General features: G+C 37.6%; 1 protein-coding gene across 2 annotated transcripts in view; it reads left to right on the top strand.

Annotated features, from left to right (window-relative positions):
• The first annotated feature begins 7280 nt into the window (after positions 1-7280).
• The window catches only part of CDH8 (cadherin 8), a 130429-nt gene continuing 117705 nt past the window's right edge, over positions 7281-20004 (top strand). The window contains exon 1 of one of the 2 annotated variants that reach the window (XM_035543337.1): positions 7281-7543. In XM_035543337.1, coding sequence (XP_035399230.1) covers positions 7292-7543 — 252 coding nt within the window. In that variant the 5' untranslated portion in view covers positions 7281-7291. The remainder of the gene's footprint in view (positions 7544-20004) is intronic. The other variant, XM_035543338.1, reaches the window with a different exon arrangement.

The following is a 20004-nucleotide window of genomic DNA, read 5'->3' as shown; positions in this document are numbered from 1 at the left end:
ATAATGCTGCTCTGTGTTGCAGTTAACTCCAGGTGACGTAACAGTCCCTTAAAATCACTGCTAGCCAGTGAAATTCAGAGCAGCTACCAAGTATAATTATGACTTGGGGCCATGCCTAGAACATGTACAGCCCACAACCTGGCTGCTGGCTCACCACCGAGCAGTGGTGTGTGCTGCAGGTGGCCAGGGTGGCTGGGAGCTCCCCTCCTGACAGACAGCCTCAGAACAGCACCTCTGGCTGCTGCTGAGCCCCTGGGAGAGGTTTCCGTCCCTAAAATCTGCCAGCATGGGTGGATGGAGCCGCATCAGACTGCCATGGCTATATACTAGGAGTCTGCCAGAGTTTTATTAAGTAGTTCCTCTGTTCGTAGCTGCTCGTTCCCTCCTCTTTTCCAGAAGTTACCCTCTATTCAGTTTTGTTGATTCAACCTTTTGTGTCTGCTCTCTGAAGTACATAGCCAAGCTTCATATGCTCTTAGGCAGCACAGCTGTTTTCAAAACTTTGTCGTTGTTCTGTAGTTTATAGGCTCTTCAGTTGTGCTGATGCAACTGCTTGTGCAGCCATGCTGTAAACTAGATCTGGGCAATGATCTGGCTTATAAATGTAAAGGAAAAGACTTCTTGAAACGAGGCTTTGGAATTTTTTTAAGCCGTGTCATTTCACTGATCTGGCTTTTGGTGTTGTCTCGCAAATGGCATAACGAAGGGGACTGTAAACTGCAGTGAGGAGAGGAACTGAGAATGGAGAAGGATGATGGGACACATGCAGCTGGCATGTTGGGGGCAGGGGACTGCTAGAACCTCGTAAATTAGCATTGCTGTTGGTGGAAGAATAGCGTGAGCAATGGCCTAACCCAGCTCTGTCAAAATAATTTGGTTTAAAAGACACCTTCCTATTAAAAGCGTTTAAGTTAACGAGATCACTTTGACAGAACTGGGTTAGGGAGTGGCTGCCCATGCAATTGGCTGACAGATGAGAGAGGCAGTGAAGCCTGGTCTGGGCATACCAGGGCATGCAAGTGCCCTGGCTAGTGGGCGCTGCAAGCACATCTTTCCTACTGCCTGGTAGGGCACGTGGTTGCACTCTCAGTCCCTCTTCACCTCTCACTAAGGTGAAGAACTGTTTCTTACTTTAATTTTTTTTATGCATGTAAGTAGTCTTTATGCACATGAGTAATCTACTGGAAAATAATTGTTGTTTATAGCAAAAAGTACTGATTGTTTTGCAGGAGAAACATGAGATGGCTGCAATTTAAAATCAAGTTCAGGTACAGCAGTGGATATGTGCTGGAAACAGGATGGGTGTGTAGCAAAGTTAGGGGACAGAGATGGCGTGATTATTTGTTGGTTATGGTGTCTCGATCTATTCTGATGGACTTTGGTTTTGCTCTGCTTTAATGACAAGTTAAAATCTTCATTGCAGTTCTCTTACAAGTAGGAATGATTCCTACAAGTAAGACTGAAATGCTAGGGAGTGCGAAGGCCTTGTATTTTTACTGTTGAAAACTTAAGGCTTTCCGGTGCTGCTGAAAGAGGATCAATGGAGGAAAGATAATTGTGCTTCCCACGGTGGGAAGGCTTTGCATCATGTTGCTGCAATTGATGGAAAAGGACCCTGTCTGAAGCCTGGAGAAATGGGACTGGGAAGCCTAAGTGGTGGTGCCTAAGTGGTGGTGCAGCCCGTACCTGCAGTACTGAGGATACCTAAAGAGCGTAAAGAACAGGAAGAGCCCTGTGAAGCCAAAACAAAACCACAAAAGATACTGTAGCTGGTGTGGGGACGGAAAGGCAGGAAACAGAGAAACAGTTGGGGGGGGGGGGGCTGAGGGGGGGAAGTAATTTGAACAATAACAAGGAATTCACAGATGTTAACAAAGAAAACGCCAAAAGGTACAAAATACGTATGTCTGTGTGTAGGCCATGAAGGTCCCGAGTTTGCAGCCCTATTGACAGGGGAAATGCAATACCTGATCATGAGCTGTGGGAGACTTGTGATAGTGTAAAGAGAAACTCACTGTTGCTTAATGAATTCCAAATAAAGGAAGTCACAAGATGTACATTTTTGTTAAGGGCACCTGATTAACCTTGCCATTTTATTCTCCTAATCTATATGAAAATCATTACCCACAGCTCAAATCATTTGGCAGAAATAAGGATCCTTATTTTTGGCAGAAATTAAATTCAATTTATTCTTTTGGACACGAAAGCCCCCGTGGGTCAGATGGAATTTCAAGGCTCCAAAGGAGACATGCAAAATGCAAAGGCTGCCTGCCTGCTGCCACGCTGTGCTAGCTGGAACTCTGGGCAATGGGTAAATGAACACCTCTCACCTATTGTTGGAGGCTGCTTGTGTTGTGATGCAGGTTGGCCTGTACTGAATAAGCATCAAGGGCAGGGATTATGGACAGAGAGATCTAAAACATTTCCACTGGAACTCCATTGACTTTATGTATCATTTACCTCATCATATAGTGACAGTTTGTTATCAGTCTTCTGAATGCACGTTAAAGGATTCATTTAGTGTCCGAAATCTAAAACGTTCTGTAAACTCCACAAAAACTTGCTCTAGGTATACAACACCAACTTTTCTCTGGCATCTATAGTGTAATTGATTTAAATAAAACAGCGTTTCAAGTTTTTTTTGTGTTCTTTTTTTTTCCTTTTTTTTTTTCTGTTTTTAACTTAATAACAGCTGTTTAGTAATTGATAAAATATAACCTAATGAAATAGTGAGGTTGAAGGGCTTAGCTCTTGCTTATCACTATGAATAGTAAGGTAAATGCAGAATTAAATAAAATAAAAAAAAACACACCTTTGTTGTAGATCTTACGATGACCCCATATGTCTCTTATGTGAAGAAACACTAGAGTGGCTGTAAAATCTCAAACTAAGATCATGGTGTAAGTCAACGCACTAGCATTGTAATGAAGTGGTTTACTTGAGATAGATATTCTGTGGTTTGAAATCTAAAAATAAATTGATTTTTTAAAGCTTTTTATGATCTTACTCTGCTTCTTTTTCACTAAACAGTTTATATATAAAGCTACATTTTTTTAACCTTTGTTGTTTTTTTTTTTAACAAATCTACTACATTCCAGTGGCTACATTTTAAAGCTACAAGCTGACTGTAAAATAACTGCAATGAAATTATTTCAGATATGCTAGGAACCACAAAGCTTCCCACAACAGGTTACACAAAATGAGAACCCTCATCAGTTAGAATATCAACTATGACTACTGTCATACCTGATTCTGACTTGTCAAAATGAATTTTCTTGTAATAGTAATAGAATAATATTTTTCTAAAAGTTTATCAGCACGTAGAATAAGTGGAAAACAAACTGCTTAGCTTTATCCCTATTTCTCTGTAAATTATGCATGGAGAACCAAATTTACAAATAGTCTTACATGTTTGAAACATAAGACAGTTTTCTGAACCTCTGCTATCTGGCATAGTGTGACACTTCTTTTCATCTATTTCTTTATATTTTAAATAGCACTTTCCCCTGTCAGTGGCACATGACCAACTGAGGCTGTTTTGTAAACAGCTTTTCTGAATTAGAGTTGTATCTGTAGTTGCATATATCATGTGCTATACTGGGAAATCACTTAGAGAACGGTGAGGTTTTGTTAATGAAAACAGCCCAGAGCCATTTTGCTTTTATCAAAAGCAACACAGTTTTATGAAGCTGGAAAGATGCTCTTTTAAGGGCCATGTGCTGGTACTCTCCCAGTCACTTAGCACGAAGTAGTTTTGGCTTCTTGGAGTAACTTCACCATCAGTCCATGCTCATCACTCCTTTAGACCCTGGTGTAACATGAGAAGGGAGAATATTTCTGCCAGTTTTTCCTGACTCCAAAAGCTCCCTTTGCATGCGTCTGTTTAGTAGTGTTACAGTAGCCTGTTTAAGGAGCCTTATCATGTGCTCCTACACATCTAAACCAGAGGATTATACCTGATTGTAACTCAGCGCTTCTTGATTTTCCTATTAGACTATGAAAATTGCAGGGACAAGCATTTAATGATGCATTCAATTGGTTCCCAGCTACATACATGGTGTTCTGCACCCAGGAATGGAGAAGGAAATTTATTTCCAAATTTGGACAAGAGATTTGGGGACAGTCCAATCTCCATGCATTGTACAAAGTAAATGCCACTGTTCACTGACAGAGCAGCCTAATGAGAGTCTGTTTCTCAGAAAGTTCCAACAGTCTAGGTTCAGCTGTAGAGATACTTACCAAGCTCTACTGTTAGAGGAGGATTATGTTTCCATGAAGTACATGGATACGTGCAAAAGATTATTATTAATATTTTTTTATACTGCACTGCCTAGCACCTGCCTACAGGAAAGTTGGCACATGAGAATCTCTTACAGTTTCACGTTCACTGTGCTTGCATAATGGTACCCTTCCCTGGACTATTTCATTGAGTTAGGTCTAATGACATGGTGTGTGCATTATTAATATTTTTGGTGTGCTTTTGATTCGATTGCATTAAGGTATTGCTGAATAGGGAACTACCATGAGGACAGTCCAGTCACAGTGAGGCTTGATGCATTAGTGCTGGGGAATAGGACCGAAATTTGCTGGGATAAGTGAAGAGTAACAGGCAGGAAGTCTGGGGGTGGAAATGAGGAGTGATGCACTGAAGTGAACTTAATGCTTGCCAAAGATTCAGAGTAGCAGCTTGAAAAACAAATATCCTGTTCTTACTTCAAACAAAAATGTTTCTATGAGCATCATAGTGTTTTATCTCATTTGTTTCATCTCTTTTAGAAAAAGACAGCCTGTGCAGATTAATTAGGAATTGTTTTCAAAAAGCCTTTTGAATATGAAAGAGGTGCTTTACTTTATTATTACTTGGTCTTGTGAGTAGAAAAAAAAAAAGAAACCACTATAGCAATTTGAACTGGAAGAGTAAGAAAATCAGTCATGACCTACTTTGCTTCATTTTAAGGCTTTCAGGGACAAAGGTATAGCATAGTAGTTGGTTTCTGGTGGGCCTCCATTTCTGGGTCAAACATCACTTTGGATATAAACACTGAAACTCCTCAGCGATGGAAAAAGACTCTTCAATTGTGCTTTCAGTTTATTGTCCCCGTTTTGAGTTTAATCCTGGGTACTGGTTGAAAATGATGGGTATTACTCTGTTTTACAGTGGTCTTATTTCTCCTGTGTTTCAATTCTTGCTCCATTGAAAGAATGAGAAAAACCTGTCTCAATGCACACACGCACAAGTCCACTCATGCCACAAGGATCCCTCACAAACAAACTGTGCAATGCTGTCATTTCAAGTTTGGTTGATTCTCTCTTCTCCTACCTTCTACAGCCAAACGTGCTCCAAGAAATCTGGCCTTTTAACACGTGCCAGACAGTGGCAGCAATAGCCTCCCTTTAATTCTTGAGACCAAAAGTGCTTTCAGAGGTGATTTGGCAGACCCTTCCCATTGAGCAATTTGAGTGTTTGCTCCGTGTCCTTTTCTCTTCTCTGGCATTTAGAGAAGGTGGAAATATTGAAGACCTCTCTTCCTTCTCTCACATTTTTCCCAAAAATTCATTGCAAAAGCACATTGTATTCTCTGATTTCTTTTCTTTCCATCTCAGTTGGCAATGAGGCCTAAATGATGTTTCTAAGCTACACAGTTACTTCCGTAATGGGTATTCACCTCATTCTTGATGCATTGTCAAAGCACTGCGCTATTAGCTTACCATTCTTCCATGGTACTTGAGATATTGAGTTTTAGTTTGATAACAGCTCTTCTCCCCTTTTAAGAAGACAAGTTTCTCACAGTTTCAGATTTTCATGCAATACATTTCACAGTTGCTTTGGCAATTACTGAAGTTTAAAAAAAAATGACTTTTTACATTGTTTGCTTTTAAAATAACAGCTAACATTTATTGGCATAATTCACATCTTCAAATATGTTCCTCCATGAGCGTGTCTGAATCCAAAAAATAAAAAACACAACCCAGCCCCCAGTAAACAGCCCCTACAAGATTTCTGTAGTTCAACAACACTAGAAACTCATTTTAAAGGGAAAAAACAACCTCGGGTATGGTGTAAGTTTGCGAGTAGGCAGTTCTGCCTTCCTAGTATACAGTGGTTTCTCTTGAGATTGCTTGGATATGAATCAGTCAATGAAAATGCATCAGGAATCTTTTTACAAAACTCCAGCCTCATTAGAGTAGCTGTAATGTAGCCCTTCTCCCTGAGCTGTGCTGCATTTATCTTGCTAAGTGATCTATGGCTGCGTTTCAGGTTTTGCCAATCACCATGGCATTAGCTAGCCCTGCTATGTTAACTTGCTTGTCCATTTCAGGGAACATTTATGCTGAGGTGAGACCTGATGTGGCCTTCTAATACACAGAAGGGTGGGTGGAGAAAGACAGACAAAATGCTCCCAAGCGTCTACCGAGGAAAATGTCTTTGGAATCAAATCTGACTGCGTGTTTTCTCTGAAAGTGAGAGAGAGACACCGAGAGTCCTATAGGGCAGACGTACATAAATGAGCTTACCTGGGCTTTGGTAGTGTTCCGTTTTGGGAATCGTGGATTTCGCAGTGGACTTACCAGCCTTGTTCATCTACTGGTTTGTGAAGGTTTTGCTGAGCTCTGTGCTGTTGCAGCTTGATGATTACTGATATGAGAACGTACTACTGGAGCTTTACACGCTTAGCAGAAGCAAATCTTTTTCTCTGGTGGAGGAAAAGAAGATAAGTCTATATGGAAGATCATTATTTTATTTGACTTCTCGTTGTTTGAGGTGCTAAGCGTTTATGACCGCATAAAAGTACAGGCTAGTAATAGGGCCAGAACATCTTTAGGCTCCAAGACAAACTACAAGTAAAATGTGTTCCTGAGTGTGTGTGAATACTCATCTGGGTCTTCCCTCACTATTGCAGGCAATGAAGGAATTTGCAGAACTGCTTAAGTTTATTTGTTTGTTTTAAACTATTTAATATACACTAGTATTGCATACTACAAATTGAAAACCTAACGTGGCTTGTTTATGATGTAAAAGTAAATGAGATCTTTCAGAACACTTTCCTAAGCTCTTTAGTCACTGATATGACCTTTTTTTTTCTCCCCCCACCAGGAATCTTTAATGACTGGAAAACTCAATGGATCATGTTTTTATAATCTAAGCTATTTTTACATTGACTGTGCTGTAAACACATGGAGGAGCTGTAAGTAAATGTTCTGTACTGCATGATGAATTGGATTGCTACAGTCTGGAGGAAAGCAAAATAATAATTTCATTTCTGTGGTGATTTGCGTAGCTTGTGGTACAATGCCAGAAAGACTAACGGAAATGCTTATGGATACATGGACTCCATTAATAATATTATGGATTACTGTACTTCCTTCCATTTTTATGGCTCCAATGAATCAATCTCAAGTACTACCAAGTGGATCCAGTACAGGACTAAAAAGGCTAACTGAAGAACAAAGGGTTTTGAACCGCTTCAAGAGAGGCTGGGTTTGGAATCAAATGTTTGTATTAGAAGAATTTTCTGGACCTGAACCAATACTAGTTGGCCGGGTAAGGCAACATTCTTTTTTTTTTTTTCTCTGAATATGTAAATGTATAGCTTGTGAAGGTCTTCAGTCATTTGAACTCTGCTAAGAAATTCAAATTTGAGGTGCTCTGTCATTCTGAAATTCTTCTCTAATATACATAAATTTGTGCTTTAAATATGTTTTTCTGGTTAGTTAGCCCACTATTTGCTCTAAAATTATACATATTTCATTTTTATGACAAAAATGCATGAGCATGTACACATCCTTTCTTTTATATCATTAGTCATCACTCTGCATCTCTATCAGGTGCAGACTCTTCACTAAAGCAGCTTTTAGTAATATGTTACTTTGAATTCAAAATATGTTCCTATTTGTTCATTCAAAAAGGTTGTTACTCTTATAGGTCATTTTCTGTCTCCAGTCTGATTACACAGAATGTAGTTATGCTTTGAGGATTTTGTAAAAACAATAACAGAAAAAAAAAATCACAAAGCGAAGTGTGGTATATATGGCAAAGTACAAGGTGCTAGTTCATAGGGAAATTCTGATATACATGCATATGAAATAACATTATTGTGACAGTTTTTTTAGTTTAGTTTCAAAGTTAGGGAGACGAAAAGAACAGAAGGAAAATTACCATGTTTTTCCTTGTGTTCTAGTTTGACTGTTGCCTTAAACCTCTGATTCTTGCCATGCATTAGCTTATTCATAGCTCTGTGTGTTACCCCCAACCAGTGAATCAGGCTTGCACTTTCTCTAAAAAGAGATCATGTGCCATCTGCATTCACAAGGAATGAATTATCTTAGAATTACTCTTAGGAAAGAATTGTCTGATCCTGAATACGTCTGGCCCACAGTGAGAAATTATAAATACTGTGTATGTTTATCTCTAAATTTCAGTTCCTTTTTAAAAAAACAGGCAAATTGATGTATTTCTTGGCCACTAAAATTGTGTACCAAACTGATGGATGCAAACCAAACTGATGGATGTCAATTAACCTTGTGATAATTTTGGAAATTCTCTGGGTAAATGACCAGCATATAGGATCATGTAGAGAGTATCAACCACTATACCTATTATCAAAGAAATCATAGGTCAAGCATATTTCTAAGTTTTCCCTACTATATTCAATTTGTAGCCTAAACTTAGGGTCAGACAGCATAATAAACTTTAGATCCAGTAGCTATCAAGAGCTATGTTAATTTACATTTAGATAAGGTATTGTTGATCTGTTCTCATTTGTTTTTCTTTGGTCAGAAAAATCTCAGTTTCAGAGGGACAGCAATATGCTTATTTCAGATGTTAAAATATTTTCTTAAACTATTTTCTCCAACCTGTTCTTTTCAGAGTGTGTTATTACCTATTTACGTAAGCTTTTAAAAGAATTTTCAGTTGATTTTAAGTAGTTGGTAGTTAAGTTTAAGTCCTTAGTTTGTGCTTTGTAATAGTTTGATTTTAAGAGCGCATCTGAGTCTTGAGATTTCTACAATATAAGTTTTTTTTTTTTTTTTATGGATATAATATCCTGAATTGTTCAAGTCATTAGTGAACAGAAGCCGGTGGGTTAAACAAAGCCAAACCAATAAAGACATTATCCCATCTTCTGCTGGCATTTAGAATAGAATTAGCTACTCTAAAATGCTGTGACGATCTATTTGTTGAGACTGCTGCATAATTAAAACACCACATGATATAGATGGAAAAGAGCAAAAAGTGAAATTTGCTCCCATAGGGAGAAATCCATGGTTTATTCCTGAAAGTGGCTTAAAACATTCTTGTAATTATCACTCTCTTTTTAAAAAAATAAAAAAATAAAAAATCATCCATATTTCTGATTTTTTTCCCTAGGGTTTGAGTACTACAGACACTTTCAAACTCTGCTGTAGTTGGTGGCCACAGAAGTACTCCGTATCTTGCCGAGATGCTCTTAGTCCTTCCTGACTTTAAAGTAGCAACTCCCTCAATCATAGTTCATGGCAATCCTTCTTCCCAAAACTTCAAGGTGTACAGAATGTCACGAGCAAAGTGCTCTCCTTTTCCATGAAGCTGGGCTATGTTTTGTCCTCCGTCACCCTCATGGTTTCTTATCCAGTGCAATTGAAAAACAACCTTCTTTTCAGAACTCAGTAGATTTGCACTTACCTAGTTCCTCTTCATGTCTTTTCTACTTATATTCTTCCTCCAACCTGTCCATTTTGTCCGCTGCCAAAGGATTTTGCACAGCTGGGGTATCTCCTTCATCCTGTGCCTTTCTTTAGCAAGTATTTTTTTTGCCATATGACCTACCATTATTTAATTATTTATTTATTTCATCAGACTTTGAATACAGCCCACTCCATAAAATATTAAGCCTCTCTACAATAATTCGCTATAGCATATTATGGAGCAAATGCTACCAAACGTGTATGCTATCCGATAAACTGTATTTTCTGGGCATAGATGTGGTTCTGTGCCATTTTAGAGACAGTGCTGCCTGGAAGTTCCTTTTACATGTTTGAAGAACTAGTTTAATCTCCAAACAAATATATTCTTTCACAGTTCAGTGCTTCAAAGGGAACATTCTTGAAGCAAATCTAATTATGTAGATTTCGGTTGCGCATTTTGTCTCCTTATACACTATTACAGAGTGTAGATGGTACTTTTCATAGTCCTATGTAATTTGTATGAACAGGTAACTAGAAAAATATGTTTCTGCACTAACAGAAATAGTATGCACACAAGCAGAATTTAATCGCTGTTTTTAAGTACAACTTTACAGCACACTTCTCATCCCTAAAGAATTGCTAAGCATAATATTGATACTTAAATAATGCTTTTCAAGTCAGTGGGTGGAAAGGCAGTGACTAGAAGCAAGCAATTCTAATGGAATGGAAACATACATCAGCAAAATAAAACTGAAAATTGATATTAATTAAATACAAACACAACACAAATCAATTTCTAAATAGAAGCCTGAATATAGAGTCTGTGCATTCATTCTGTTAGTTAAAAAGATCTCATGTTAAAGTTTCTGAAATACTGAGAAAGTTTAGTAAGACTGAATTTACAGAAAGAGGTAATATCTTTTATTAGGCTGCTAGTTTTTTCCAGGAGAAACAGCTTCTAGGCATAAAGACACTTCTTCAGAATTTTAAGTGTTGCAGTACAACTGCACAGTCTTCGAAGGCACATACTCATTGCTGTTCTGCATGAATATATATTAATAAATGTGTTCTCATTGTATTTGCTGTAATAAATGAAGTAATCAGGGATGAGACAAATAGGAGATTTAATGTGAATTCTTTTACAAAGCATGGTAGTTTTCTGCAGTGACAAGTAAAGGATGTGAGAGTATCTTTTGCTTTTATTCTTGAAGTTCTTACAACAGGTTTTAACAAGATGCACTTTTTATGTCAATTTTCACCATTAGATTGAGTAGGACCAAGTTCAAACTTAAAATTAGCAGCTCTACTGGAGTTCACACACCTGTTAAAAAAAAAGTATATGAATACTTTTATCCTGAGTGATTTCAGAATATAGGAAGTTTCTTGTTTCCTTTTTTAGTCTGTACTAACATTGCATTGTAGTTTGGCACATAGTATCCTACATTCCATATTGTTTTTATCTGTACAGGAAGAACTCTGTATGTGCATTTTGAGAAACCTACGAAGTAACCTTTTTCCTGTTGATGTGACCTACTTGGAATGAGTTTGATTTTGTTTGCAGCAATACAATGTAGAAAGGTAGATTTACAAATACCCTTTTGTACTTCTCTTTCTTTGCTTCATCCTCGGAAACGGGTACATGCTTTCCAAAGCTATTCGAATCTACTTTAGAAGACTCCATATACTGTATATTGCTGTCAGCAGTTTGCAGACCTCCCAGTGGCTGACAACCTCATTCAACTGTAGAGTGATATGTCTTGTGACACTGCATGCTGTCCTTGTGGACTTGATTAGTTAGATAGAGCTTTTACTTGATATACACTGCTGCATTTTCTCAGTCTCCTCTGCATGCATTTACAGCACCATGGCAGATGTGCTATGGAATCTGTGGTGTAGCAAATGCCACTGTTCTTTCGCTGGAGACAGCCACTGAATTCTCAATGAAATAGGTAATATAGTTAAGAAGCATTAAGAAATTAGGTTTTGAGTATGCTATTTTAGCTCCTGTTTTATGGTAAATGTGATTTTTTTGTTTTTGTTTTGATTGCTGCTTTTTTCTTTTTTTGTGTGTGTGTGTGTGTTTTAAATGGGATAGGACACAGTTTCATAGACATTTTCAAGCAAAAACCATGGATAGTTAATGAATTAATGGCTGTCATTTGTAAGTACAGTGCAAAGAGAGAACATAAAAGAAGATGAAGGTGACAAAAGTCCTTGTCTCATATTCCCTGACTTAACACTAAATGAACCAGCAATTGAGTCCAGCCACAGAAGAACACATCAGTCAGATTGGTGCTGTTTCCGTGGTATCACTGCTCCTGAAGTACTCCCCAGTTTCTCCCAGACCTTCCCCAGACGTTTTTAATTTACCTATTTCCAGTCTCCAAGTAATATTTTTGCACGTTTTGCATGCTGTCTGTGATGAGATTCATGAAATGACCAGGGAAGACCTGCAACTCTGTCATGCACAGCCACAAAGTCACATCTGTGGCTTGTGGTCGGCAGTAGGGCTGTGCTAGCTCTTGGGAAGTTGCTCTGAAATCCCTGGACAGGGATGGAAACAAACCCCACCGAGTTAGTGAGACTCAGACAGAATGTGTCCAGGTCAGCTCTTTCCTGTGGTGGAGTCTCCTGTAGTTTTTAATCTGTGACCAGGGAGCTTGTCTTCCTTCCTTCTGACTTGCATGACATGTGTCTTTTCACTCTGTTAAATGGAGATTTCTGTATGGTTTGTAGAATCAGGGAGCTAGGTAACTCCTGCTATTCAGAGCAATGAAGATTTTTCCCTTGATATATGGCACTTAGGTCCAGGCCTTTACAGGAGAAATAATTTTCCTGTAGGAGGAGCAGTAGAGAGGCATGATGTTTTTACAGTTACATGCTTCAGGCTGTGCTACTGTAAAAACCAAACCTGGAAATGCAGAGAGCACTTATAAATAGCTTCAAGCTGTATGTTCTACATTATACATGTTTTATACAATCTTTGATTTCATTGCCAACATACATTATATCTCTTAACAGGGAAATGGTAGAATCTTACTTTTAAAAAATTTTAAATAGTTCTGTTGAAGTCCAAGGGATACATATATGCAAAGCAAACAAGGTTTTAATTAAACAAATTCTTTCCATATGTTTTGATTTTTTATTCCTGCAGTGAGCTTGTCTGCCTGAAAATACTGTAGTGCTCAGTGATACAAAACAGAAATGTATACACCTAAGGATCTCATTACTTTAGGCATGAATTATGTGCTGTTTCCCTGAATGGAAGAAATCATGGTGAAATATAGGTGTAGTAAAGCCCTAGCATAGGTTTCATAGGGTATTATATGGTCCTATGTTAATGCAGTGTTAATGCAAAGTTTTCACACTCAGATCCTCCACTTTTCCTTCTTTTCTAATATACGCTTGTATATTTGCTACCTATGATTTAATTATATGCCATAAAGTATTCAATATCTGAAATGTTGCAAAGTCAACATTGCTTTCTGAGCCCTAGATTTTTGTTGTTTTGCAACCATAATTACACACTAATTTTCCTACTTACAGTTAATAAAATCCCAGAAGCCGAAATGTATCATTTATTTTTCCACTGTATTCTTTATGGAAAACACTAATTCCCTGTGCCTCTTTTGTGCTTCTGAAGGAGATGGGATGGCTGTATACTTCACAGAACACTCCTGTTTACATGGGCTAAATCAGCTTAGTCAGCAGGAGTATAAGTAGCTCTGAGAAAGGCTCTTCTTAATTAAATATTGCTGCAAAGCCAATAAATATAGTATACAACATTTTATGTAAGCCTGATGAAAGTAGTATTTTCGAAACAAATATTCCTGAGTCTGCACAAATTCCATTAGTTTCTTTTTAACTAGGGACAGGCTCCAAGAAATATCTTCTTAAAATGTAATAAATTTAAAGAAGGATGAACAGTGTGAATCTCAAATCTCATTTCAGTATGTTTCTGGGAGTATCACCGACTAAGGTTGAACACTTTCATGTTCCTCCATCTCCAATCTTAGGGCAATATATAAACACAATTTGAGTTACAACTTAGAACACTTGCTTGTCAGCTAATACAGCTGGATTGGTAATAACTTCAAAGAGATATTTCATCAGATGCCTCCTATATTTCTACTTTATGCTATTAGAGCAGTAATGTAAGAAAGTGGCAAATACCACTATGGCCACTAAAATGGAAAACGCTTTAAGGAATGTCTGACAACACCAGATTGCTTATGAATCCTGCAGAATAAAGGGTCAATCTGCAAAACACCAGGCACCTTCTGAGCCATCTGTATTTTCTTTTTTTCTTTACGAAAGTGGGAACGCCTCTGTGATGTGATTTGCATATTGAATTTTAGACTTCATAGACAATAAGTATAGAATAACTTTGAGTTTTTTCTTAAAAAAAAAAAAAGAGAGAGAGAGAGATGATTTATATATAGTGGATGTAATTACAATGTCTGCTTAGGCATTTGGGTCTCCTAATGTTACTTTAACATTATTAACACTTAGGTTTCCTTGTCATATTGTTCTAATGCTGTGAAAATTTCTAATGTTCCGAAAAAAGCAGGTAACACTGAAAATTGTTTTTGCTTGTGAAGAATTAGAACCTTGTGTACTTTTGCTCAATATATTGATCTAAACGTTTTATCTTTCTCTCAATGAATTGAAATGTTTTCCAAGTATACATGCAAAATGCTGATGTGACAGTATAAAAAATTAAGTAGAGCCTTCCACATGATATTCTGCAGATGTCCTATGGTTGTTTGGGCTTTCCAGCATTGTTTTTTAAAATGGTTTTCAATTTCTACCTGTAGGGCCCACCTCTGCCGCTGTCAGGATGCTTCAGTTCCAGTTGTCAATTTAACAACCAATTAGTGCCAATTGTGATGGTGGTTTTTTGCTAAAAGTGCGTCCTTTCTGAACTTGACAAACATATTTCCTGTATGCACTGAAAAGCTATCAGATAATAGTGACTTCCCCAAAGTGACAGGACACGTTGCCTTTTGACCAGTAAAGTGAATAGTTGTATTTATTATTATCAGGTCCTGATATGTTGTTCCTCAATATGTCAATGCTTCTTGTAATGAAAACCTTAAAAATAATTTTGCATTAAAGTGAGAAACGCTTTGGGACTAACTCCTTTAGTGTCCATAGGCTTCCGGACAGATCTCTGGAGCTGCAGTGGGTAGCACCTCATGAGCTGAATTACGTGAGAAAGGTTTATCTTTTAGCTGGTGGACATGTATACATATTTTGTATGTAATAAATATACATTTGCAGTAATCACAAGAAAAAATAGTTGTACGTGACAATACTAGGAAAGAGTTTGCATAAATTTTGTTTATTGAAAATTCTGTTTTAAAATTTTTGATTGCTGTAGTGAAGGGAGAGAAGAGAAAGAAGGGAATAGCACACATGCAGACAACCAAGGACTTCCCAACTGAGGGGCTTTTGTTTGTCTGTGGTGGATTTTTTGGACAAAGCCGGGGATGCTGATGCTGTGCAGCTTAATCTGGATGTGAAGTACTAAGCTTCATTACAAAAAAAAAAAATGTTGCAATACATACTTTAGGCAGTGCTTAAAGGTAACTATTGTTTAAAAGCAATGCATGGCATGTGGCATTGAAAATAAATGTAGACCATTTTCCTAAAGAAATTCAAGCAAATATGTATGTATCTGAATAGCCTCTTGGCGATCCCTGAGGAGCACCTGTAGCAATATAGAGTAGTGTAAAACTTTCCCTTCTCCTGAGGACTCTCTATTAGTGTAAAGATTCCACTTTCATAATTTCTTTCAAAGCCTTTATTTTACAGCAGTCATGCCAGCAGCTAAGGAAAAGTAAGCGTAGCTCTCCCTGGAGACTCTGCCTCTCCTGAATTAACCGGAGGAATCATTAGGAGCAGCATAAGAAATCCCTTTTCTTGTTTCAGGGTCTGAGCTCAATAACTGTTACGCACCCAGCCCCTGGTGAATAGAAGCAAAGCCGAGGGTTTGTGTTTCAACTTGATGTGCTGTGCATTGCCCTGAGATCGCCTCAATGAGAGGGAATGTAGTGAAATAAAAGCCTGACTCAGAGACAATCACTGGAGGCAAGGAGCCTGGTTTTAGGTAGAACCAGCAAAAGAGATGTCTTAGCAGTTCAGAGTGCCCTACTCATCTGCCGGTTTAAATCCAGAAACCACCTTATCTAATTTTCTTCTCCCTTATTGAGAGAATGACTTACATAGAATAGGGGTATTGTTACCAAGTGAGAAAAGGTAAATTTTAGTGTGTGCAGAACTGGTGGTGGGCATCCAGACGTGAAGAGCACTGCAGATTAGGGAGGCTTTCTGGGGAGGGAGTGAAGGGAATTGAACCAAACCATAGCTCTTTTGTCACATTGTTTTCTAAGGTCATCTAGCTACAAGTATCATTAAGAGCCATGAGATGTTATACGCAGAACCTAAGAAATCAGAAAACTGAATGAAAACTCATTTTTTGAATAATTTGAGATGATCTACAGCATGATCATGCAATGTGATCCTGTATGTTAAAGCATGATGCAAAAAGCCTAGAATCTGCTACTACTCAACTCAAATAACTTAATGAAAATCTACCATATTATAACAGCATAAATTTTCTAAATATAATTACCAACATATTTGCTATTCACTGTTTACTTATTTCTTTTAAAGCATCCGTTTTGTAGTCAACCTGTTCTCTAATTATTATGCAGTCTAAAACATTTGAAGTAGACCACTGGCACACTGCAATTCCTATTGTTGTCTTGTCATGCAGACAAGAAAATATGGTGTCCAGAGGCAAAATGTTTGTGCTTCTTCCTTCATGCAAAATCATCTGAAAAAGACTTAATGTCAATACAATATTTCAAATTATTAATTTATTTCTGCTAATTAATGGGTCTTGATTATTTTGCTGGGTAATCCCACATACTTGCTAGAATACTTGATATACTGAGAGCAGGTGCTAATCTAAATATACAAGGATTTTTACTTCTTATCGAGTTTTCATACAAATGAACAACAATTTAAAGCAAAAACATATAAAGTATATACCAGGATTTTACCTGTCAGGAAAAAGAAATATAGACAGAATTGAAATTTAAGCCGTGCCTATTTTTTAGAGAATCTCAATGTGGACTTGGTTCTCGAGTGAATTTTTAAAACATTGTACATGCCCTCAAAGAACTCAAAGGGGCATTTTTATAAAGTGAACTACAGCAAATGGGGAGTGGTTCACTGTAACGGGCAATGTGAAAGCTGTTAATGCTGCCACTTGTATTAAGAAGCCTTAGCTAAAATTTTACACCATTTTCTTGGGCAGGAGCCAATTCCTGCCTCAAAGCTGTCAGTGTGTGAATAGGATATGCAGCCTGTGACTGAGGAGGAAAACATACTGGCAGAGAGGTGTGGGCAGAGAGGCGATTTTGAATGTCTACAGTTGTGCCTCAAGTCCAAGGCATTGCTGTGGGGTGAGCTTTCTGGTCCTCTGCAACTTCCTGAGATGCTGCTGTCTGCTACCAACCAGCACCAGTATTACAGGGCGTACAGAGCAAATATTACTGGGAAGGCTGAGAAACCATGTAATTGCTTGTCAAGTGCATGGCATGGTCTGTAAGAGATGCATAGTATGCAATTTGTTAAAAAATCAAATGTGATATTTAAATTTACGTTTGCTACTATATATTGTACATAAAGTTCACCAACACTGTGGAATTATCTTGTCTTAAAAATAAAGAAAGACTAAAACTCAAAAGTGTTAGGCAGAATTAGGCTGCTTGTTCTATGTAGAAGGCAATAAAACCAATCATCTGATTAAGTAATCATTTTGTAATCGAACTAAATTGTGCCTCTCTGGAAGACCACCAATAAGCACCACTAAATTACCAATAAGCAAGGGAATGCTAGGAATTGACCAATACATATGTATAAATGAATACTGGGAATTTTTAGGAAAAGTTTTGTGAATAAATGTTTCTATCTAAATCAAATGCATGATGTACAAACACTGCAATAGATGATTCTCTGTGGGACAAATTCTGACAGATAGTAAAGGAAAACTTTAGTCGGGCTGGAGACCCACTTTAAGGTTCACTGCAGTGCTTTGAATGTGTTACTGAAATTTATGCATTTCATATTGTAAAGTGGAAAAATAATAATACAGTTGAGTCGGTATTTACTCCAGCATCTCCTATGCACAGGAGATGCAGTACATTACAGTACATTTGTAAATTCTGCAAATTGCAGAAAGATTAGAAACCATAAGAGATACTTTATCCACTCTAAAGCAAGCAAATGTGGCTTTATTTTTTTGAAAGACTTTTTCCAAGATAGTGCCTTTGTGAGAGATGTCCCTTTAGCTGAGGCAGGTTGGCAGTGTGGAAGAATACAAATCCTGATTCCTCTGATGCTCCACGTTGTATGTAGGGGCTTTGCAAAGCTCTGTAACGCAGGAGGATCTAGGCTGGTGTGGGACCAATAACCAACCTCAGGAGTCTATTTTCTTGATAACCTTCCCACTGTAATAACCTTGATAGAGTCTTCAGAAACTCATGTGTTTCATTGTCCCCTGTGTGACCCTATCAAAAGAAATCTCTCAGAATTGTTGGTTTGAAAATTCTTAGGGAAACCAAAATCCAGTAATAGTTAAACCTTAATTTATTCTTTTCTCAGCCACTTACTTTCTAAGTCTCTTGTCCTTTTTATGCTCTTTGATACATTATATTATGGAGCTTGAATTTCTGCTTTGTGAAGCTGTATGCTTTACAGTACTGCTTTGAGTTGATAAAAATATCTGGGGGAGGTTCCAGCCTTTCAGATAGTTTGTGTTGTTTCAGATCTAATGGGCCAAATCCATTCCAGATGTGGTTGGGAAAGTCACTAGGCATTAGGTTTGTCTTCACGCACTTTTACTGCAAAGCCACATAGAATGGAAAGCCTTACAGAGTGTCAGGCAGAGGCGAGGAGTTGGAAAAAAAAGCAAGGATGAAAGGATGATTGCAGTGAGATGAACACTGGTGTACATATGTCGTGCATATGCACAGGTTGGTATGTGCCTCTAAGAGAATATTAAGAAGATCCCTGCTAAAAGGCAGGAACCACAATAATCAGTGAATAATTAGTGAAACTTTCTCTTTCCTGAATTAAGTAAGCAAAGGAGCTTAAGAAAGCCATAGCATTCACACAGCTTCCCATCCATGTAGTTCGACCCCTGTAATTTTCATGCCCTTTGGCATGCTTTTAGAAATGCTGTTAACCTTTTCTGTAGTGACTGTACCTTCACACTTGATGCAGCAGTACTGGAAGCTGAAACAGCAAAAGAAATGCACCCAAGATAATTTTACATGGTGTACCACATTCTGCTGTGCATCAGGAAAAGAGCTGCCACTACTTGGAATCTTTTTTTAAAACTTCCCTATTGATCATAACTGTGATGAAATACTGCATGTGGGAGCTCAAATATTCTTTGCTAGTGCTTCTCATAAATAATTATCATTTATTTCATAACAGAATCAAAAAGCGGAAAGGAGACATATTTTAATTTCTAGAAGTCAGCATGTTTTATCATTATACACCTTACCTACCTAACATTAAAATGGATTCTTTCAGAAGCGCAGTTTGCTCATTAGGAATGTGTGAAATGGAGTAATTTAAATGAGGAAGCATCCTACATATTTCTAAATCTCTATTATTTTCAGTTGACTCTTAACATGAAACATTTCTTATTAGGCTTGTTTTGAAAGGCATAAAGTTTTTTGGATGTCAAATAAAAGCTGATATGGGTTCATTTGTAGGAATTAATGATGGGCCATGTAAGCAGGAAAGGCATTCTTGTCACACCAAAATTGTGGAGAGGTTTGTCCTTGGTACTGTTCTGGCCTTTTATTACAAAGAGCAGGAGGAACAGTCAATAACCACTTATTAATGTTTTTCTCTCTCCTTTGTTGTAACTTTAGGTACATTAGGCTCTCAGTAATTATCTCATTCATAATCCTCTATCACAAGTAATATTTTCTGCATCTTGAGAAGCATAATTGGAAAATATTTTCTTTGAATGTACGCTGTTTCTATTCTCTCTTAAAATATAACTTTACCCAAGAGTATCTTGCCTAGGAAAAATGAGCAAGCATAATTTTATACAGGTAATCAAATCTCTCAAATGTTGGCATATTTTCCTTTATTTCCATGGGACCAAAAGTTAACCTTCAAACAGGCCTAGGCATTAAAAGAATTTCACCACACAATTAGAACTCAAATAAGCTTGTACAAGGCAACTTGAACAGAAGTGCTATTTTGAGTTGTTAGTGCTGTATTTCTCCTACTGGGTATTCTACT

This window comes from Cygnus atratus, chromosome 12, assembly GCF_013377495.2.
Source record: "Cygnus atratus isolate AKBS03 ecotype Queensland, Australia chromosome 12, CAtr_DNAZoo_HiC_assembly, whole genome shotgun sequence".
Lineage (NCBI taxonomy): Eukaryota > Metazoa > Chordata > Aves > Anseriformes > Anatidae > Cygnus > Cygnus atratus.
This window is presented reverse-complemented; position numbering and strand designations above follow the sequence as displayed.